The sequence below is a fragment of the Agelaius tricolor genome, unplaced genomic scaffold (genome assembly GCF_023055355.1).
Source record: "Agelaius tricolor isolate 1412-34295 unplaced genomic scaffold, bAgeTri1.0.p SCAF_3, whole genome shotgun sequence".
NCBI classification, from domain to species: Eukaryota; Metazoa; Chordata; class Aves; order Passeriformes; family Icteridae; genus Agelaius; species Agelaius tricolor.
Window position 1 is genome coordinate 63,969,134 of NW_027269263.1, and position 23,683 is coordinate 63,992,816.

The 23,683-nt window shown below is 39.6% G+C and overlaps 1 protein-coding gene across 1 annotated transcript in view; it reads left to right on the plus strand.

Annotated features, from left to right (window-relative positions):
* Positions 1-448: 448 nt before the first annotated feature.
* Positions 449-23,683, plus strand: part of USP6NL (USP6 N-terminal like) — a 115,379-nt gene continuing 92,144 nt past the window's right edge. The window contains exons 1-2 of the mRNA XM_071424109.1: positions 449-573; positions 5,771-5,860. Of these exons, the coding sequence (XP_071280210.1) occupies positions 5,857-5,860 (4 nt within the window). The 5' untranslated portion in view covers positions 449-573; positions 5,771-5,856. The remainder of the gene's footprint in view (positions 574-5,770; positions 5,861-23,683) is intronic.

The window sequence follows — 23,683 nt, forward strand, 5'->3', positions numbered from 1 at the left end:
AACCAATAACTAATAGAATAGTAATTAATGAAGAGAGTTATGTAATTTAGAACCAATGAACAATAATTCGTTTGCTGAAAATGTGTGAGTGAAAAGTTTTGGAAATGGAGTGCATAGGGCTGGAGTTATCTGCTGGGAATAAAGTAACACCTACCCCCCAACACTATAAAATAACGAGTTCGGGAGTTTGATTTATCCCGATGATTTTGGTGTAGCACTAAGGAGCCCAGAACTGGACACAGGAGAATGGGTGTCCATACTGAGAGCCCTGACAACTCATGCAGCACAGCCAAGGAGTTTCTGAGGGCCCCCGGCCTATTTTGTGTTTTTCCCACCTTTTCCCCCAGCAGCTCCCAGCCCCGGGCAGGAGCCTCGTCCCGAGCCCAAGATGGCGGCGGCGGCGGCGGGTCAGCCCTGTGGGAGGGGCGGGGGCGGGGAGGGTTTCCATAGCGGCGGTGTCACATCGGGGCACTTCCTGGTCGGAGGCTGCCGGTCCCGGGGCAGCGAGGAGGGACGCGCCGCTGGGGAAGGCGGCGGAGGGAGGCCCCGGGAAGAGGAGGAAGCCGAGCAAAGGTAGGGACAAGCCAGGGCTTTGCTTCGGCCATTGTGCGGCCCCGGGATGGCTGGCTGGACCCGTCCATTGCGGGGCTGCGGGGGGGGGAAGCCGCATGTGTGGAGGCGCCGCGCCGGACCCTCCATTGAGTCGGGCGGGTTCCTCCCGGCTGAGGGGAGGCGGGCGCTACCATCCTCCCCCGGCGGGGGGCGCAACCCCCCGCGAGGCCGGGGAGGTGGAAGTGGCGGGAGCCGGCTCCCGCAGGGTACTGGGGTGCTGGGACTGTTCCATTCCCAGCGGAGGGGTGTGTGTGTGTTTGGAGGATCTTTCTGCTGGGGAGGGGGCGGCGCGTGGGGGGCTGCGGGACGCGGCGGAGCCGGGAGTGCTGGGGGAGCCCGGGGGAAGCCCTGTGGAGATGCCCCTGGTCCCGTTGTGAGGTTGGAGTGAGGTGTGGCGGCGTGAGGGGCCGCAGTCAGAGCGGGGCTGGGGGCTGTGCGTGTAGGTGTGTGCTTGAGGGAGTCATGGCTGTAGGTCCGACACTTGGGGCCTCCTTGAGCCCCCCCTCTTCTGGCCATGTGGGAGGCGACAGTGCCGCCCTAGTCGGGAGTAGGGAGGATTTCTATGGCTGAACCCTTTAATGTGACTTTCTGGCACCGCTGCTCTCTCTGTACCTGCTCCCTCCTCTGCTTGTTGTAATACTTCAGGTATGTGGTGGAAAGTGCCAGGCTGGCAGCGGTGGGCTGGGACAGAGGGCGTCCCTCAGGCTGTGCTCAGCCCTGGGTCTCCATGGCCCTCTCCCAGCCCTCAGTCTCCGCTGGGACTGCCAGCAAAGAGCCAATTATTTATCAGGTGTTTCAGGTTCTTTCTGTGGCGTGCATGGCTGCCTGTAAAAAACCACCGAAGCCACTGAGCTGCCAGCTGAACGAGAGTCAAGTGGTGACTTAAAAGTCGCTGTCTCCAAACTCCTGTACCAGTTGTTCACCCGCATATGCTCGAGAATAACTTTCTTTGTGCCGTTTGCTGCTTGGAGAAGGCAGCTGCACTGAAAACTGGCTGTGAGGGAAGCTGCTTTTCAGCTCTCACTGAATTACAGTGGAGTGAAAACAAATCCGCATCTGCCCTGTTCACAACGAATGTATCTTGTGGAGGATCATTTCAGTTAGGATAAGTACATTGAATACTTGTTTTCTATGGTTTTTTAGCTTGCTGCGCGCCCTGCAATCTAGAGCTGCTGTGTGACAGTCGAAACTCCAACTCTACCAGGCGTGTGTGTATTAAACACAGCGGCCAATCAGCAGTGCCTGAAACTAAAGGCGATTTGCCTCAACGCTTTGTAGTGTAAATATTCCTGCTATGAACAAAGGAGGGTGTGTCGTTGGGCTTGTTTCATTTGTACTTCCATGTGCTTCCTCATCTGTGGCCACTCAGTGATTCTGTGTAGTTCTGAAACAGTAGCAATTGCACTTTGTTGTGAATTGTGCATTTGTGCTGTCTTGGGCATTTTACTCAGCTGGGGTGCTCAGAGGCTTGGTGCTATATTAGGCATTTTTGTTATGTTCTTTTTGATAACTGTGCTCTGAAGTGACTTAGTTTTACTCCTTTTTAACTTTTGTTGTTTCTGATTATAACTTTTAAGTTAGTTCAGCTGAGATGCAGTGTAAAATAAGTATTTAGTAGAACTGCCTTTTAACCAGCTGTTCCTCTGCCCTCTGATTATACAGCACAGAAACCACCAATTTCAGACTTAATGTTTTGCCAGCCAGCTATCTGTGCAACTCTAAAACATAGTGCTTTTGAAATCTCTCTGTTTTCTGTGAGGGGCCATAATGTTTGGTTTAAAGAAGATGGTGAATGACACTAAAATACTTATCTGTGCAAGGCAGGCTCTCTTTAGGCTGTTTAGTCTTTGTGAGTTTCAGCAGGGCAGTTGCATGCTGCTCCTGTGATTGCTGGTCTTGGGAACTGGGGGAATAAATTCTTAATGTTAACTCCTTAGTATCTAACTTAAACAGATCCTACAGTAACACCTACACAGGCTAGACCTGAATCCTTAATTGCCAACTTTAGGGAAAATCTCCTCTCTGGGTAGAATCACACTGCATAGAAGCACAATATGCTCTAACTTGCATGCAATCTGGCTTCTGCTAATTATTCTAAAACAGAGTATTGGGTAAAAAAGAGACCTGGCACCAGCTATGGAAACAGGTAATTGAATGTATTGTGAGTGCTTGTGAATTTGAAGTTGCAAAGAGCTTTGCTCACTGCAGGTATTCCTGTCAGATCTCAGTGCCAGTAGTTTCACAGCCACTGGAGGTGATACTCCAGGAGTGAGAGAATAGAAGTGTGTCACTGGAGGAAACATGAGGTGGAATACAGGGGTTAGCTCTTGAGGAAAAGACAAAGATCAAGGGTATGTGTGGGTGGGTTGGTGGTTTGTTTTTTTATTTTTTTATTTTTTTATTTTTATTATAGCCTTGTTGATTGCAAGGGAAAGCGGAAAGAGAGTCAGGCACTGTTTTGCATTAAAAGTTTTTCCAAGATGGTGTCTTCCAGAAAGCCACTGAGCAAGTAATAGTCTTTATTTCTGTTTTGTACTAGTTGGTGGTATTTCTGTACAGGAGAGAACTCTGCAGGCATTGAAATAAATCAGGTTTGCTGAGAAAGCAAAGTGAAAACAGTTTAGTTTCTAACACACATCCCTAGGTAAAGGTGTTGCTATTGCAATGCAATAGAAAACAAAGCAAAGTGAAAACAGTTTAGTTTCTAACACACATCCCTAGGTAAAGGTGTTGCTATTGCAATGCAATAGAAAACAAAGCAAAGTGAAAACAGCTTAGTGTCTAACACACATCCCTAGGTAAAGGTGTTGCTATTGCAATGAAATGGAAACCAGGGACTGTCTGCTATTTGCTAGTGTTGACTTTCAACATTGCTTGCTATTGCTGGATTCAAAATTCCAGATGAAAGACAAAATTTTCCTTTTTTAAAAAAAGTTATTTACGAGGGAAATGATATAAAACATATATCATTTCAGAGAGCAACAGGTGAATTTCCCAGAAGTCTGCATTGTGTGCTAAACAGATGCTAGCAATAGCTGTACAAAATGTTTAGACACTGGAGGCAGCAGAGGAGCAGCACTTTGTGCCTGGGAGTCGGAGGTCAGGTCGCTCTGGGGCACTGGAGCCTTCACTTTTCACACATTCAGGTAGAACAGAGCTTCTGTATCATCCCCATCTCATTTCCTCAGTGTTGCATGACAAGAGTTTTCTAAGCAATGAGGGTGCATAATTAAGCTATTATTAGCCTGAAGTGGTTTTCAGAGCTGCTGTTTTGTTTTTTCCTAATGAACAGCCTTTTCCTGTAGGTACACACAATAAAATGTCATGTAACACGGTGTCTCAGAGGCAAACTATTGTTGGTTTGTATTTACAAAACTAAGGGGAGATCATGCCTTTGGAAAATCAAGTTGAATGGGAGACTCTGGTCTTTCAGTTGATTATGCATAAAATTCAAGAAGAATTCGGGCCCCAAGCTAGTGTGAAACTGGTCAAAAGTGCTTTGGACCTGGTTTGAGGGATGTCTGATCCATTTGATGTCCTTAACATAACAGGTGTGGTTAGCCCAGTAAATAATTAAATGTCATGGGAGTTATGTTTGCTAATTTTGATGCCAGTAATCAAGAGGAAGCTGACAAGTTCTAATGATATGTTTTAACAGACACTTCACTTTTGATTGGGCTGTGTGTGCTTAAATATTTAATTTAGCAGGCATTCATGGAAAGTTGACAGGGCCTGCAGTCCCAACTGTTCTTCACTGATGCAGCAGCTCATGGCTTTGTGTTCATCTCTGCTTATTTAGAACGTTTGTGTGTGGATTTTTTCAGCTGCTGTCTCTCCCTACTGAGTCTCTTCCCTCTGTTACTTTTTCAGTGCAGAAAAGTTGGTTGTAATTTTCAATCTGCAGCTTTACCAAAAGCTTCCTTTTGGCAGCTGGATTTCTTTTTCTTTCTGGTGTGTGTGGCTTTGATGTTTATTTTATTTTTTTTAAGTTGTTTTAGCATTTGATAAAGGAACCTTCTTGTGATGTCCTGGTTTTTTTAGTAGTAGTTCCTGTACTACTTTGCTGTGTGCTGTACATCTGTAAATATTATGTGAAGTCATAATTTAGGGAAAGTTAAATCTTGTCTTATGTCTTTTTGGTCTTTTTGCATTTTACTTTGCTTTTTTTTTTTTTTTTTTGAGCATGAAGTGATCAGGAGAGTTGAGACTTGAAATCTGAGTCAGCACAAGATACCTGGCTGGATTAGCACAGGTGGTGAGGTTCAGCAGGTTCTAATTTGTTTTGAAAAGAGGAAATATATCACATAATATTCCTTAATGTACAGATAGTCTGCATTTGTGCAGGTATTAGAAGAAAACTCTGTACAGCTTAGTAGATACATTGGATTTCTTCTTTTCACCTCAGCTGTGAGTGAAGTTCCTTTCATTTAACTGTTCAATCAGACTTGGATAAACTTGCTTTTAGCAGCAGGAGGGGGATTATATAATAAAATTTTCAAAATGTACTTGCTGTGCTGTCATTGTTGGAGATTAAGTCCTCTATATTTGGCTTCAGGGAGGGCCAGGCTTATTGTTAGTGAATCCATATCTGCCCTACTTGGGTATCTCTTTTTGAAATCAATGAGGAATTGCTGGAACCGAAGCTTTATAGTTGCTAGGAATGGTAACTTTTCAGGTTTTGTTTCTGAGAAGGAAATGTTTGATGTGAGTGCCAAATGTGTTTAGTAATCTTAATTGCATTTCTTCTCTTTTAAAAAGTGGGGTTTTTTTTGCTATCTGAGGTTCCTGAAGGAAAATACCACTTAGGAATTTTCAGTTACTATATCTATGTTGCAGTCTTGTACTTTTAACTTTTTAACTGCTCCCAAGAGATAAGAAATGTTATATTTTATAGCAGTTTTTTTTCAAAGTGCATACACAAGTTTATAATGTGATTTTTAGAGGAACGTGCCCGTTTTGATTCAATAAACAGCCAAATACATCCATAAGCACCAGGGCTCCCCAGTCATAACAAACACATCTCTGTTTTCCTTTATTTTTTGTTTTTTTAACAAAGAGGATGAAAAGAGAGTAGGAAAGACAGTTTATAAATAAACATATATTCTAGTGATTTGAAGTTGAAAAAATTATTTGTGTTTTTATTTTCCTCCCACTTCAGGACATGTATACCTCTGAGAAACCTTCTCCAACAAAATACCTTGCTTCAAGACCCGTCTTGAATTATATACAAAGAAGTTTCCAGTCATGAGTAAGTAGATTTCTTTCTTTCAGAAAAAAAGAAACCCTTAGGTTGTAGTTTAGAAGAACTGTATTTCTGTAGTAGCTTTTGAGAGGTGGTTATTCCTTGAAAATATTAATTCACAACTGAGTTTTGTGACTTTGGTCCTGTAAAAATAACCAAATAAACCTGAGAGTTGGCAGATGCCATTTTTAATCTGCAAATTTTTGATCAATGTGTGCTCTGTAAGACTTCTCTGTAGTCTGGTCTCCTTTTCAAAAAGTTGAGTTCTGCAACAGGATGATGTTTGTTTTATTCAGTATAAATAAAACATGTAACTCTGAGGGGAAAATGCCTTGGGTTTCCTGGGAATTCCAAAATTTGTGACTGCCTAGTAAATGAAAATAACTGCTAAAAATCCAACATAAAATCAATGGACTTCATTTTATAGGAGAGAAAAAAAAAAAAAGTTACTCAAATTCCAGTATAGAGGTTTGATCCCAAAGGAATTCTGGCATGCCTTGGAATGATGTGAGCCACAGAAAACTGACTTAAAGTCTGTTATGGTGGAAAAAACCAGATGAAAGGCACCGGAAGTTTTGCTTTAGGTCATATCTGATGGGTGAGATAACCTCTTTTGGTGAACTCTTTTGAGTATTGAAGGTCTCATAAGCTTTGCAGATGTGAGAATTCTTCCTGCAGCCTCTGTCAGCAATGTTGCTTGGCCTTGTCTCATGTAGAAATAAGGATAAAACTTCATTTGCACAGGAACTATATTTGTAAAGCAGCTCAGCTTCAGCACAACTGTACTGAACGTGCTGAAGGCAAAGCATCTTGTTCATAGGATAATTATATCCTTTCTCAGTAAAATAAGACCATTTGAGTTTCTGGGAGGAAATGAGTAAAGAAAATTGTTGGTTCAATTTCTTGTCAAACTAAATGAAAAATGATTGCTCTTGACATCTGGAAATAAAAAAGAATGATGAAGGAAATGCTTGCTAAATGCAGCAGAGGAAAAATTGCACCAAAAAAAAAAGCTCCAAAGAGTTTCTGAACTACCTATAGTTCAGAAACTCTTTAATTTTTATTTTTTGGTGTAATTTCTTGTGCTGGTGTAGGTAGAACTATTTTAGTTTTTACACTGATTTATTTTTATTTTCTTTCATATTGCTATTCACACTTGTTTATTTTCTGATGTTTAAAGTATTGTATAGATGACAGATTTCCAGGCAGTTATTCAAGTACCAGAATATGCTGATTTGTCAGACATTGTATGTGAATATTTATTTGTTTTATGGAGCTTTTCATGTTTTTCATTGCCTTATGTGCAGTCTTACACATAACCAATAATGACTCTCAGTTGCTGTGTTAAGTGTGACTCCCAGGGTGCTGCCGTGGTGAATTTTGGTTTGGTACAGCACACACAGACAGTGCTAGAGCAGAACACCCTTGGTTTTGGTCAGATTTTGAGCTGATTCCAGGCTGGAGGGTTCAGCTGTTCATTAGGAAGAATGAAGATCCTTATTCAAATGCAAGACAACATTTTGGCAGTACTTCTTGTGGTGGTCAGGAATGATGTTCTTCAGTGCAGGGTGCCACATTCCTGTGGTGGGGTGGATGCTGAAGCCTGTGCTGTGATGGGCTTCAAGGGCACAACACAAAGTGCCACTCTTGAAAAATATGGTTTAGAGAAGAGTAGATGGTTTCTGTTTGGCTGATGTTGAATTTCTTAGTTTATGGTTTACTTGAGAGAAACTTGAACTATGAGCACAGTCCTTAGTTTTATGCTCCTCTTTCTTAAATATCTCAGTCAAGAAGGTAAGTACCATCTCTTAGGAAGCTGCATTTATTTGCATAGTTCTCTAAATGTGTGCTTATTCACCAGTACTGTGGGCACCTAGAATAGCTAGATGTATTAAAAATCATGGGAGTCTCTAGTATTCCTCAACTCTGCATCACCTGGTGTCATTCAAACAAGAAATCTAAAATGAGGTAATCTCAGCCTTCAGAAAACTCCAGAATGCTGTTATGTGCAGGCTACATGATTGAATCCTACTTCTTTTCTTGTGCTGTACTTGATTCAATTTATATTTCCATTTCTCTTTGTGAAGGGCTGTGCTAGATGCTAAGTCCTAAAATGATTAAATCCTTTTTCTATTATCTGTCCTAAATTTCTTCACAGGCAGATCATATCTGTTTGGGTTTTTTGCCAACTTTATTCACTAGATGAAGTAATTTTTACCATATGATATTTGTTTTGTTGTTTACCATATAAAATTTGTTACATAAAGCTTATTTTATTTAAATGTCTTGTAGAAGTAAATCTGTTAATATCCTGGTACTTATGAAACACACATATGGTTATTTTTAAGCTCATGATAAGTTAATTTCTTTTTGAAAGTGAATGAGAGAATTACTTTTTCAAACTTTTTTAATAGTTACAATAGCCTGCTTTGGATCCTGTTGTACTGGATCTTTCCCAGTGTTGGGAAGAGCATTGACAGACTTGCAGGGTTCACCATTGATAGTGATATTTTGTTGTTGGACAATACAAAAAAAATGTGTTTAAACTGAAGCAGTCTCTGTTGAGGCTTTTATTTCTGTGGAATAGCTTTGTAAATGTCTCTTTTCATAAATAAGGGTAAGACAGATTTGTATTTGAAATTGTGCTTTTCCATTGTATGCCTTAAAGGACACTGAGGTCATACCCTTAAAAGGTTTGCAGTAGTATCAGTGTAGCTAGGTGAAGTTGATTATTGATTTGTTTTATATTTAGAGATACCTTGTCAGAGAAATCCTGGTGGATGCAACCTGCCTAGAATGTCCCACCACACAAACAGTTGATTTAATCTACATTTTCTCCAGATATTTAGTGGCCAGAAAATGTGTAGCATCATGATTAATTCTTAATGTTCTAAACCATGCTCTTTATTTTGGGGGTTTTCCTGTGCTTTACTCCTTTGAGCAAAGGTCAGTACAATGAAATTATTTGAGCTGCTGCAGTGAAAATTAAGATTAGTGCACACTATTGCAACAAGCTGCTGACATCTTCATTTTTGCCCCTTGAATATATAAGATGCAGTGCCAGCTTACAATACAGAATATTTCTTTCCTGACTTTGTCTTTCTGCTTTTAGTTTTATTTCTGACACACTAAAAACTTAATGCTGCATGCATTTGGGAAGGTCACCTGTTTCTTTGTGCTTCACTCCCATCAGCTCAGGTTTTCTGTCTGTTTGACTGAGGGGAGGAACACATGTTGTGTGAGAGAACACATTTTGGGAGCTGCTGTGCAGTGTAATCTTACATTCTGCAAATGCTTGGTGTGGCCTGGTAATGATGGGGGCAGTTTCTGCCTCTCCAGTTCAAATCAAGCCCACAGTGCTGTGATTAAAGGCTGCTTCTGTCTGATGGTTGGTTGCATACCTTGACCTCTCATTACAGCTCTGGCTTTCTAGCCTGTGTTCACAGAGGAACCTTGTGGTCTTGGGATTTCTGAAAACATAGATTTTGTTGCTTTTCTTCTGTGTTCTCATAGTGTATGTCAAGAAATAGTTTTGGCTGTCAATTTCCCTGTTCATGAGCAATGAACTTGGGAATTAAAACAAATGTTAAGGTCAGCCTTAACATTTTAGGTCAGCCAGGTCAAGATTCAGTGCTGTAGTGAGTCCCTCTAGGCCAGGCTGGATGGGGCTTGGAGCAGCCTGGGCAGGTGGAAGGGTCCCTGTCTATGCAGGGCATAGGAACTGGATGATGTTAAGGTTGCTTCCAGCCCAAACCATTCTGCACATGATTATTTCTGTGCTTGCAGCTGAGGAAAGTGTCCTGGGCATCTCTAGAGCTCCCTGTCCTAAGGAAAGTCTGTGAATTAAGGCTGGCTCATTTTCCCACCTCAGCCCCAATCTCCCCTCCTGGTGTGTCAAATGAATCTGTAGTGAACTGAGGACCAAGTCAAACTGTTCATAAACAAAATACTGGGAAACAGACTTTTTGTTTGTTTTACCCAAAGTGTAGGTGGCTGTGCATTTTATAAAGTGTTGCAAATAATTTAAAAACTGAATCATTTGGTGGAAGAGGCTCTGGAGTCATCATTTCTTTGCAATGAGCTGAGATTGAATGAAAGAAAGGAAAAAGTGTAGGTTCTGATGCACTGAGACAGCTGCATGCTGGGGAAGGAAAGCTTACAAATAAACTAAAATACTTCAACAATATCATAATAATGAAGAGTTCAAGGGTGTCAGATTATTATGGTGCATGCTAGGTTTTGTTTTAGTTTTGAACTATGAGCCCTGAAAGTCTAGTCATAAAATGCAAATTTGAAGCTGTAGTTAGGGAAGTGTTTTCACAATTGTTGTGGTTTCACAGCACAGTTATCTTCTGATCTTCATAAAAACTGTGACTTGACAAATAGAAGAGAAGCTATTGTGTGTTCTGGGTTATGTTTCCTAAAATTTGAAATAGTAATTCTCTATGAAAAACTGAAGCTGTGAATAATAAAGAATTGTTGGCTACAGGGGACAAAGAGCCATAATGCAGATTTGCAAAAGGTGACTTTGAAGACTTCTGAAATGTTTGTAAAAATTTTTAAGTGTTAAATAATAGTAATCTTCCTGCAACTCAGCTATGTGAAAAAGAAGGAAACCCACAAGACTCTTAAATAGTAAACCACTGTGTATTAGTGACCCTCTAAAAAATTGCTCAATTGATAATATCAGTGTTTATTTAATTGTTCCTCTTCTTTTACAGAAGCTGTCGAGGGAATTCAGCACTGTAACTGTTGTCACACATGAGAGTTTGCAGCAGTAGTAGTACACTATTCACTTTTAGTAGTGGGGTGGTGAAGCATGAAAAAGACACGTTGTTGTTTGGCTCTGGAATCTTGTAGTAGGAGAACTTGTCACTTGCTCTTGCTTCACTGTTGTTCTCCTGTGTTGCCTCAACTTTTCAGATCTCTGTTTTTTTGGGGTACTGCCACTTGCTGCTCCATCTCCTCTTTATAGTGCACCTGGTGGTACCTGGTGAGACTGTGAGCAACTGGGCTGGAGATCATTTTCTGAAGGAAACCCACAAGACTCTTAAATAGTAAACTACTGTATATTAGTGACCCCCTAAAATTGCTTCATTGTTAATATCAGTGTTTATTTAATTGTTCCTCTTCTTTTACAGAAGCTGTCGAGGGAACTCAGCACTGTAACTGTTGAGACACATGAGAGTTTGCAGCAGTAGTAGTACACTATTCACTTTTTGTAGTGGGGTGGTGAAGCATGAAAAAGACATGTTGTTGTTTGGCTCTGGAATCTTGTACTAGGAGAACTTGTCACTTGCTCTTGCTTCACTGTTGCTCTTCTGTGTTGCCTCAACTTTTTTGTTGAGGCAAAAAAAAAAAGATCTCTTTTTTTTGGGGTACTGCTACTTGCTGCTCCATCTCCTCTTTATAGTGCAGCTGGTACCTGGTGAGACTGTGAGCAACTGGGCTGGAGATCATTTTCTGACTCAAAATACAGATTCAGAGATCAGAACTAATGAGTTACAGAAATCTGTGTGGTCTCAACAAGGAAATTTTGATTGAAGTTTCATTAGAAAGGTTTGGGCTGCAGTAGCCAAGGCTGAACTCAGGGTCTTAACATTTCATGACCTCCTTAAAACGTTGCCCATGCCAGTAATGGGTCAGTGTCCTTTGCCTGCCTGAATTCCTGCATTCTTCCTTGTTACAGGAGCACTCATGAGGCTGCCTGGAATTTTGGGGGGTCCCTAAGCTCTTGCCTGGGTAGCTGCAGCCATGGATGCACTGCTGCCCTCAGGGAGAGCAGTGCAGGGGTGGGGATCAATAACCTGTGCGTGAGATTCTGGTAACTGCTGGTTTTGCCTTGCTGGAAGTGTGCATGAACTGTGGCTTAACTTGTTCAGGAATGTGGTAATCTTGGGCTTCCTCTGTGCTAAGCAAGGAGAGGCATCTCCAGAGGGCTAATCAGATCTTGGATGACCCAGTTTCTCACCAATACTGTAATTAAACTGCTCCTCTGAATGCACAGGGTGCATGAGTAGCAATGAAATATAAACCCAAATACTTTGCACAAAACTGGTGTATCACATGGGGGAAATGCAGGCATGTTAATAGAAACTTACTTGTTGTTTTAATATTTGCATTTTATTATATTGGGTTTTTATTTATTCAATTGACAATGATGCAGCTTCTCAGACCTTGCAGATTTTTTTTCTCATAGTACAGCTATTTAAATAAATCAGAACACAAAGGAAAACTTTTTGAAATTTGTCTGTATTTAAATAGATTTAAAATTAATTTTTAAATTTGTTTTCTTAATCCTTTATTTTTGGCCACATTTTAGGATATTTATGGATGTCAGTTCTGGCTTCCCTTGCACTTAAAATTTATTTTTAGGTCAAAGAGGCAGATAAACAGGTTTTGACTTTTATTTTGCCATGTATTTACTTGAAAAAAGTAAGTCTTCAATCTCCATAGTCTGAAATGAAGCTGCATCTTTACAGGAGGTTGCAGTTACCAAAAATGTATTAATCACATCCAGAAGCTGTATTTGCAGGTGTAGGTTCAAGTTCAGTAATGCCACATTTATAGGGCTTTGCTAACAAAGAGGTATTTTAAAATATTTACTGTTTAATTTAAATTAATCAATGTATAGTAAAGTTAAATTTATAAAGCCCTTTGCATACATTTCAGATACATTGACTGAATATTTTTAAAAGGTGTTACATTTATTTTTAAATTAATTTTTCCATAAAGGGAACTTTAAATCTATCTTCTTTCATTTGGGCTTTTTCCTGGCAGGTTGATGGGGCTTCTCTAAATAAATTAGTGCAACATGATACCTACTATTAAAGAGATGTAATTTCTGTTTGTAAACCAAAATGTTGGCACTGGCAGGAAACTATTGTTAGTTTTGAGCTGACAGGAGAGCTGTGGCAGGAAAATTACCATCATTAATGATGTTGGAATTCCAGTGTTTTCATATACACACAGTGTTCCCCAAATGTGTCCTTTTTTTGCACTTCATTTATTCTGCCATGTTTGTACTAGAAATTAAGGTTGGCTTGTTTACAAATTATTGACTTTATGATACTCTAGCTGTGTGTCTCTGAAACAACAAGGATGATAAATAGATGGTTGTGATAGTAATTTATGTATATTTAAACATTCATTACATGTTTCATTTGTGATATATTTTTATGTAATTATTTTTTCATTAAAATGTAAATGTAAAATTATATACCTACATTAGAGATAGTAGAATTCTTCCATTTGTGTCTTTATAAAGGAGAATAATCTCTTAACATTTGTCTGCCTCTGTTTTGATTGATGGCCAGTTAGGAGTCCTGAATTATTATGACTAACTGGCATACACAGGAGTACATGCCTTTGGCATGATAATATTCTGCCATTACATAGTTTTTAATTTAAATCTTAGTCTTTGGGCCTCTCTGTGTGCTCCTTTCTATAGAACATGGCACAATGATGCCTTTATCGTGGGCCCTTGGTGCTCCTGCAGCAGGAGGAATGAGTAGCACAAGAACACTGTAACCTTGTTCTCTGGAGTGAGTATCAAGTATCTGCCACTATGTGAGCAATTCATATTTCTGGGATCCTTTTCATCCTCTGATAAGTTGAGGCTGGTGTTCAAATACATTCCAAAGGGGGAAGGATGCAGAAATTCCCAACTAAAATACAGATGAAAAGCAGCAGTTATAAGTGTAGGTGTTTGGGTGGGCTCCCCTTCTCTGCATAAGCACTGTGTAGTCACAGACCAGTGCTGCAGTTACTGCAGGAGCACCTTTAGAGGCTGCAGTTTTCAGCTCCTTAATGGTGGTGTTATTTCCTATTGAATCAAAGAATTCACAAACCAGCTGAATGGGAGGAAGGATTAGAAATGGACTAAAGAAGAACTTCCCCAACAGCAGTGCTAAATGAGGTGCTCACAGGACTTTCCTTGCCTGTAGTGAGTCACGTTGATTCTCACTTTCCATACAAATGATTGAATAATATGCAGCACTGTGTAGGAAAAGTGAAGTACTGCTGCTCAGTGGTGTAGCTTTATCACAGCTATGAAAAGTAATTGAGCTGCAGTCTCATTTTATCTTGTTATTCGTGCTCATATTCAAGAAACAAAGCACCTGATTTAAAAGATGTATGGTTATTTTAAGCTAAATTGACTGTGTTTCAAGAAAAACTATTTTGACATACTTTACCCAGCTACTGATAGGAAATAACTTCTTTGATTTGTAACACAGTTGGAAAATATTTGGGGTTGTTGCCAGAAGTGGGGTTATGTAAGTAATGTCAGTGAGATTATTGGCTCCATATTTGTTTAAGATCTTTTCTTGACTTAAACTATCCAGCCTGTTATCCTTGCAGTATTTCCAAGGATTGCAGATGTTTGTGGTAACAAAGTAGCTGCACTTCAGTGATAGGATTGATATCCTATCAATCAGCTGACTCTAAGGCTTGTTTAAGCTCTCATTGCAAAGGACCCTCTCCCCTGTAATTAAGGTATTTTAATTCTTAAAGTTATATGGGAGACTGGCAAGATAACACTGGAATTTCTTCAGGGCTGTTAGCAAACCTGTTCCTATCCTGCTCAAAATTTCTGAAGCAAGCACAAATCTGTGTAGAACTCCCAAGCTGTTCTGGTTTGGGAAGCTGGTGGGATGTGCTGTTTTCTTTCTTCTCTTCCTTTTTTTCCTCAGTTTTATTTTGTGTGACATAATGGTCTCCAGAATGGAAGGCATACCAACACACTGTAGAACCTCAGTGCTTTGGCCAGGGCAGTCATTAATCTAACAGATCACTAATGTAGAAGGGCACTTTGTTTTAATAAAGCACTTTGGTTTGCCATAGGAGAGGATTCTTGAATGCAGTCTTTCTGTTTTAGCCTTGAAAAGCTCTTTGAAAACCTGCCTAATTCTGTGGTGGAGTGCTGAAAGCCTTACTCAGAGCTCTTTGAGCACCAGTCAGACCTGCCAGAATTTTTAGGGACATAGGGAAGTAAGTCTCTCACCAGAATGTTCTGTTGCATTCAATAGAAAGCTTTTTCCTTCTCTTTTTTTCTTTGTAGTAGAATTTTATACAGCATTATATGAGGAGTTTTATTTTGTGGTGCTGTTGTGAGTTGCACAAACAGTACAATGGCCTAACCTTCATTTCCTGCTCTCCCCCACATTTAGCTTTGGAGGTGACACTTGTGGGCTGCAGCTCTGAGTTTTTGGAGTGATGCTGTGCCACAGCCATGCTTGTGGCCTGGCTGCTCTGCAGACCCTGTGTGCCTTGGGAGCTTCAGTGCAGTTACAGCTCAAATTATTTTCTATCTGGCTGCAAAAACTAGACAAGCTTTTAGCTTCCTGTCTTCCCCAGTTGCATCAAATTACTGTAAGAATGTTTGAAAGATGTCATGGTCTTGAAGGACAGGAGAGAAAAAAAAAAATTGGTCTGTTGCTTGCTGTAAAAAGATGAAATACAAATTGAAAAGTGTCAGTTTTGCTTTTTATTTCTTCCTTGCTTCCCTGCTCCCCACCTCCCTTTTCTATGTCAGAAGCAGTGACAAAAATATTTGTACAATTTGCTCTAAGTATGTGGTAGGAAAGTTTTCTTTTTAGAGCAAAGGCTAATGAGTCACTTTTAGTGACATTTCAGTATTTATTTATTCCTTGTGCATTAAAACAAACTAAAAGAGATAATATTTATGTGGAACTCTCTGTAAGGCTCTTGAATGTTTTCCCCCCTCTTCTTAATGCAATCAATCATTAAGTGGAACATCCATTTAGAAGAACTAACACAATTTTACAAATACAGTGTTTTTGTTTAACATGGATGTTCAGTGGATGATACAGCAAGGCCAGGTTACCTGGATGTTAATCACTGAAATTTAACAAGGATAAATCCCCTGCAAGGGGGGGTGATGGCACTTCTGTTCCTCCAGCACTGGTGTAGTGCCAGTGGGAGTTAAAAGACCAGGTTGCAGTGCCTCAATGTAATACTGGGTAGAGTGATAGCCCTTCTTGGCTGGACCATGGCAGTTGTTGGCTGAAACTTGGCATGATTATAAATTTTCTACAGACAGCTGCAGAGAACTTGGAGAACAGCAAATACACTACAGTTTTCCATCTGCCAAAACTGGGACAGTGTTAGTAGGTTCCTGTGTTCTTGTTCATGGAATAAGTAGGTAAGACATTTTTCATTTGAATAAATTGATTGTCTTAAGGTGAAGCTGACTAAAGAAGTCTCAGATGCCCAAGTGTTTCTACCATTTTTCATTGCTGAGGGAATAGAACTGTTCAACAGTGGGAGCATGTAAGTAGTCCCAGTTAACCTGATTGTCACGTTCAAGTGCTAAGCTTGGATTTTTGAAACCCATGAGTTACAATCTGCTTTGAAAGCCTGCATTCTGAGTGACCATAGAAGGAGAGCAGGAGGCAGAGGTCTGAAAGTGCCAGGTAATGGTGTGTCCCATTAGAACACAGGTGCAGGAAGCAAACAGAGCCAGGTACACTTCCTTTCAAAGGAGGGTGGTTCCCTTCTGCTCTCTGTGACCTTTGGGTTAATTTCCACTGGCTACTGTTGAAATGTTGAATTTGTTCTTTCTTTGAATGTGTCTCTGTAACAGTTTTTCATTACTAAGATAGGGAAGGTAGGCTGCATCTGTGGGATTAGATGCCACCTTAAGTGTTGATTAGCCTATTACAGAGTATTCAAAAACTTGTTTTGAAAGGTTGGATTGTTCTTGCAGAGACAGAAATCCACACTGTGTGCTATTTGCTGCACAAACTATGGCTGCAAATACATGGGCTTAATAAAAGTAGTGTGTGTTTTGCAGTGGACTAATAAGGTTTGATGTTCTTCCTGGTGCCTCTGTACAGCTGCATTTTATTACTTGGATTAAATATCAGCCTAGAAATGTACATGCAGTGAAGGATTGAATCATGCTAACAAAGAGCAGTGCATAGAATTTCCTAGTTTTTCTTTGCCTCAGGGAGGTACAAGATTATTAGTCTCATTTATATCCTCTTCAAAAGGAAACCAAGTAAGGGTTTAAATTAAAGTTTTTATTTTTCTTCTTTCTTTGAATGGAACACATATTCACTTTTATCAGTCTATGCTTGGTTAAACTAATGAATGTACTTTGACCTTAGTATTAGCACATGTAAGATAGTACTAGTTTTGATTTTTGTTTAATATAGCAAAACTGAAAAAAGTCTTTAATGACTAGTGTGGCTTCTTTCTGTGTGCTTAGGTTTGACAGAACATTTAATGATATCCTTTAGCTTAACATAAATTTATTGATTAGCACTACAGCCATGACCCAAATCCAGGCAGTGGAAAATTGCTGCATATTCTGTTTGAAATGCTGCATTTTATTGGTGAATATATTTTAAATAGGTTTTGTTATTGTAATTGCAAGTTCTTTAATGTCTGATTTCTTTTTGTGACTTCTAGTATGCAACTTTTTTCTTCTCAGAAAAATCTTCATTTGCAGCTAAAGCTATGAAAACTTGCCATCTAATGTGAGGAAGGCTGAGAAATCCTGTGGGGTGTGTGCATTCACTGAGATGAGATCTTGTACTACCATCCTCTTTCTTCCTCCTGTTTAAAAACAACCCACCAAACATGATTTTATCAGTCATTTAACATGGACTGCTTAGAGACAACCTTTTTTTGGGGAATGGTGGTGGAATTCCATTTGCTTTGTTGTTGCTTTCTTGACCATTTCTTGAGCCTTATAAAGTGACCATTTGGCCTTTGAAGGGCATGGTGTGAGTGTGAAGAGAAAGAAATTTAATTAATTTGATGATTCACAATAACAATCTGTGATTCTGTTTGTACTCATCTTCATAATGGTTTGTAGCTTGCTTAACACAATCCTAATCACACAGACCCAAAAGACATGAGTACTTCTGTATCTAAGGAATTCTGCACTGCAGCCTGAGCTATTCCTTTTGTTTATGGATTAAATATCTAAGAGCTTTTGGAACTCTTTGAACTGTTCCTAAATGGTGCAGTTTGGGTGCACCTGTATGTCTAAACCTACAGTTCTACAGAAAATATAGGAGCAAAGAAGAAGCAGTACCCTTTGGTCATGGAGGTGACAGGTATAAAACACATTTATTGGGAAGAAAAAATAAATTGTACATCTATAAATGCTTTTATCCTTTCTGTAATTTTTTTTTTTTGGAAGAATGCATCAAGACATACATGAGCACAAACTTGTGATACTGATCTCCATGAGTGTCTGGTGTCTGTTATCAGGGTGATAAAAGTGATTTACACAGGCAGTTCCCTTGGCTCTTGTGGCTCTCTGGGACACTCACTGTCTGTCCTGTAATGGTCTAGAGCCACGTGCACAATGTGTTGTAGCAAGAGCTGGGGGGTGAAAACTGTGCAAGAAGGGTGACAGTGAGAGCCCTGAGCAGGGATGGGATTGTGCAATGTGTAATTTCCCTTCACTGTGTGCCCTGAGCTCTGCTGAATGTGGCCCTGTGTTTTTCTGTCTTCTCTTTTTTCCCAGTTACAGCATTTGTTTTTCTGGTTTGGGTTTATAGGTTTTTTTCCTGGAACAGGTAGAATTACTTTCATTGACAATTTATTGAAGTTTTCCATCATTTGAATTTGATGAACAGCTTTCTTGTATGTTTAAGATGTAAAGAAAAACAGACTTTAAAAAATAGCCTTCTCTTGAAATTATTACCTCTCCAGCCTTTAGATGAAGCCACTTTCCCTTCTTTATTAGATGCCTTCTAAATAAGGCCCCTAGATCTGCATCCATAGTTTCATGCTTTAAAATTGGTAGCAAACCTGCTAGAAATGAAGAAAAAAAATATTCTTAAATGATGCAAATTCTGTTGGATTAAGCAGTTACTGACTCTGAAGGACCATTGAGAAGACTGTGAGGATGTTTATTTATTTTTCTGGATGCTTTGCAAAATGCATAGCCAAAAGCAGTGATTTTTGAAAAATGATCTCCTGTATAATAAATGGAGTTGTCACTGGTGCCAACATTTTTACAAGAAAGGCTATCAGAATTTCACATAGGAATTCTTGATAGCATTAGGTTTTCTTCTTTTTGCTTCTTTCATGCTTCAAAGAATGATCTGTAGAAAATAATGAAGATTAAGAATTTAAAGTTTCAGAGATTTATGGGGACAGTTAGTTATTGATTTGGAACTCTAGAATTCTTGTCCAACGATGATAGATGATTGAAAACTTAGTAAAAGCTGTAGGCTTCAGTTCAGAGATTGGAAAATTAATTCAAAATTTTAGTGAGAAACAATAGCTAACCTACTTCATAGCAGCTGTAGTAATAATTTTTATTATGATATATTGCCTGTCTTAGAGCTCCATGCCTAATTATTTTGAGGTAATAATTTGAAGACAGGAAATGAGAGGAGTATCATAAAACAAAATGTTTCTGGGGATAGTGGGGACAGTTAAGGTGTATGCCTTAGCTGCTGGATAGACTTTATCTGAATTCATTGTTTTTGAAAGAAATAAACGGGTTTTCTTTTTTTGTGAAGGGACTATGCAAATGTTCTTATAATATACTCTACCTTTTATTTGATATTTAAAGAATCTTTTCCCTGTTGCTTGACTTGTATTTCCTTAATCCTTTAATCTATTCTTGAAAGCTTTTATCCTGCATATGAGAGAGTGGTCCTGATGGGAAAATAATTTTCTGAGCTTCTCTGCTAAGATGGGAGGGATGGTGAAGCAGTTGAAGCAGTTGTGCCATGTGTGGTTCCTGAAACTGCAGCTTTTAAAGCAAACATTCCACTGGGTCATTTAGAACAGGTGCTCTCGCTTTCGATGGCGCTGGAGTTTTTACAGCCCCTGTTGCAGACAGCCCTGCTGGGACAGCCCTGCTGCCTGTAGGGTGCTGAAACCTTCTGGGTGTTCCAGCCTAGAGAGGAGGGTCCAAAGAGCAAATGCAGCCTTGTAAATCCTTGTCTGCTGCCCCTAAGGTCAGACTTTGCTCCATTGCAGAACTAACGTCACCAGAAGTGCTTGGTGTATTTATTTGCTTTCTACAAGACTTAATGCTTGATCCTGCTGTCAGTGACAGACCTGCCCTGGCCTAGGACCTCCCTGGCATTTTGTTATGGGATCTCCATTCCCTGGGGTGTCAGGCCTGGAAGCTTGGCATTTTAACCATGTGTGCAGTCTAGCAGGTTGGGAAAAGGACACAATTCTGGCTGTGGGGAACGCAGGAGAGGATGATGAAGTCAGATCTGCACAGGTTTCTGCAGAGATGTTGGGAGTAATCAATATGCAGAATACCTGAATTCTGGACAGTTCAGGTTGATGAGAGATGGAAAAAGAACAGTGACAGTAACTTTGCATCTCAGCTCTAATGTGTGCAGGGCTGTTGTTCCAATGAATGAAAGCCCTCGAGCCACTGCAGTGGGTTGGGTTTTTCTCTGTTAGTAGCTTGTACATCTTTCTGTAAATGTGGACACAACAAGCAGGCACTTTTTGGGTGGCTGCAATGCTGCCTGGGAAAACCCCGAGGGTTCTTGATGGTTTTTTAATAGCCTAGACAGAATGCTGTGAATATATAAACATTACAGATTAGAATAAGAGAGTGAAAGAGAAAATATTAAGTCTTCCTCAGACTGAAATTCTGGTCTTCCCCACCCCCTGTCAAGTACCTTTGACAAATACCCACTGAGCCATCCTTCTGCAGCATCATTTGTGCTGTAAATGTGTTACCTCCTGGCAATATGCTTCATGAGAAAGAGCTGCTTCCAAAGATCAGTTAATTATAATTATGTTAACGGAAGCATTTTATTCTGAATTATGATAGCTGACTAATCCGGATGCGGGTCATTTTTTTATTGTGCTTGGGAGAGATCAAGGACTGTACACATTGATCCATAAAATCCCATCCTGGTTAACTGTCCCTTCCAATACCAATGTATTTCGTCATGTTGTTAACTTATGCATGATTTTTGTATTCCCTGCAATTTTGAAGTCAAGGAAGAAAAGCAAAATCCAAGAACATCATCAAGCACATATTGCTTAGCAAGCTCTCTGTTGAAGAGGAAAAATGCTTGGCAGAGATCAGTGGTCTGTGCACTGAATATGTAGCACTACATTTTTCTCAAACAGAATCTACTGAATTTTTACACTAAATTTATGACATGGGTTCTTGTGGTTCACCTTGTGTATCTGTGTCTGAATTGCTGTGAACTTCCATCTGGTGTATCCTTGCCCACAGTGGGTGTTTTATCAGGATGTGTGGTCTGAGGGGTGGCAGTTGTAGTGACAGATTGTATGGAAGTATCAGTTAGTTCAGTATCAGTCAAAGATAAGAGTGAACTATAACCAAGTTGTGACTCAGAAGTAACAGATGAAATCATACAATTTAGTGTGGTTTATTTCTACAAGTCTTTTTGGTATTGCCTCTATATTAAAGCAGGTTTAGTGTTGCTGTCTCGGTGTATAAATTGATTTGAGGAAACACAAATACCAGCCACCAAGCTTACTGTGTAATTCTTCAAAGTTTCAGTGATTTTTGAAATTTCTTATTTATCATGCCTGCTTCAGACTTGCACCATTTTCTTTACATGGCATATGGAATGTTGTTTACATTTCCTAAATTACTTTAAGGCTTTCTGAGTCTTTTCAGATTTTTTTCTACATGCCAATTGTCACAATAAAGAAGAGAGGGAAACTGCTGTGCATTCCAACTTGGGAAACTGTTTCACATTGAGGAACACAGGTGTGATGTGGAAATGACTTCCAGTCCTGTAGTTCTTGTGTGTCTCTTTAAAAGGGAGGACAAGGACCTGTACCAGCAAGGTAAGGGACAGTTTGGAAGAAAAAGGAATGACTTCCTTTTTGCAGTTGGGAATAGGTACTGAAGTGCTTAATTTCTTCCTTTTAAAATAATTTTTCACAGAAATAGGTACAAGTAAGGTAAGGGACAGTTTGGAAGAAAAAGGAATGACTTCCTTTTTGCAGTTGGGAATAGGTACTGAAGTGCTTAATTTCTTCCTTTTAAAATAATTTTTCACAGAAATAGGTACAAGTCATGCCTTCTTAGCTCTTTCTTCCTCTGCTCCCCCTTCCCAACTGTTAATCTTTGTCCATCCACCATCCTCTCCTTGTTCCAGCACTTGAGAATGTTATTGTAGCAATGAAATAATCAAATTCATTTGAAAATCAACTGTAGGATCTGCAAGGTGTATTCTTGCTTTTGGAAGGCCAAGTGGATGTTATTACTGAATATTTTATTTAACCTTTATCTCTTTTTTTCTTCCTTTCTCCTCCTATCCATAATGTGTTAATATAAGGATCATCAAAAGTTTAGCAGTTCTCTACTAGTTGTGTTTTGTGCACCAGGAACTTAGAAATCAGTTTTTTTAGAAAAAATTTGCAATGTAATATAGTTGCAAATAATGATATTCCTTTGGTTTTATATCTTTGACTTGAAGATAAGTTGTTTGATTACCCAACTAAATAAAGAACAAACACCTCATGGTAAGGTAACTGTGGAAAAAATTCTTCCAATAGCAGTTTTGAGCAGTGGATTATTAAATAACAGACCTCCAGGTAATCCTTACTGCACAACCCTGCATTTTATATCTAACTTAAATGTTCTGAAATTGTACTCATTCTGGAAGGGTCTGCTTGTAGTGATCTTCTCCAAACCTCTCTAGGTATAAAGTCATTGGTCTTAAACCTGGAATTGAACTTCAGGTCCAGGAGTTAGAAATTATTCTTAATGTAGAAAAGTTGAGGATTGGGTCTGTAACATTTTGAAGAATGTTTCCTCAAGCTTCCTCTTGGGTGGACACTTGAATGTTTGCAGAGTGGGAGAAGAAATCGGATGGCCTGGCAGGGAGAAGGATTTTACTTGTCTTTGTTTTAACTAACCAAATAGGATAGAACTTTGGGTGGCTCTTCCTTCTGGCAGAGATTAATGGGCAGGCTGTGAATGAGACTGACATAACAGACATAGTTTGTTGTTCCTGTGCTCTCTGTGATTCAAGAGACTGACACGGGCAAGGGTAAATATGCCAGTAAATCTTAAAATCTGAAATGCTTGTGATGAGCAGCTGGAAATGGAAGAATGGAAAGAGATGACCTCTTCTCCTCCCCATCTAACACTTAAGCAATGGGAACAGAAGGTCTAAAGGCCAGAGAATGTGGCCTGTGGTTTGTTTTCATGTTATGATTTTGAGAACATGTAACTGGCTTCCTAAATTGATCTCTGTGTGTGCGAGGCCTCGCAGTGCTGCGTAGGAATTCAGTTTTCTGAAGTGTTCACAGAGCCTCTTCAGGCCTGACAGTTATTTAAAGTGATCACATAAAACATGATTCCTCAGGATTTTTTTTTTTTTTGGGTTTGCTCTGCAGAGGCTTTGACAAAAGGCACTTCTGAAGGGCCTTTGTACATTTTCCAAATGTCATTAAAAATGTTGTGGGGCATATACAGCAATCGTTCTGCATGAAATTACCTGACAGAAGTAATGACAATACCTTTGCTGAAATGTCAGTGATGGAGAGAGACAGGGAGACTGACTCGCTATCAGAATCTGATTTTACTGTGGGATATAATATTATATAAATTATATAAATTATATTTATTATATAAATTATATAATATTTCAGGGAGACTAGTAATGTGTACTGCAATGATTAGGTTAAAATCACATGCACAAACTTATGCGTATAACAACAGCTCTTGCTTGCAGAGTTTAATGAGATTTTTCTTTTTCCAGTAAACCCGTTTGATTTAATCTTCTTGCAATCTAGGTCTAATTTTCAAAGTTCTGTTTGTTTTTGCCAAAGCATCCTGTTATCAAATCTCTTATGTTAACCAGGTCCAAA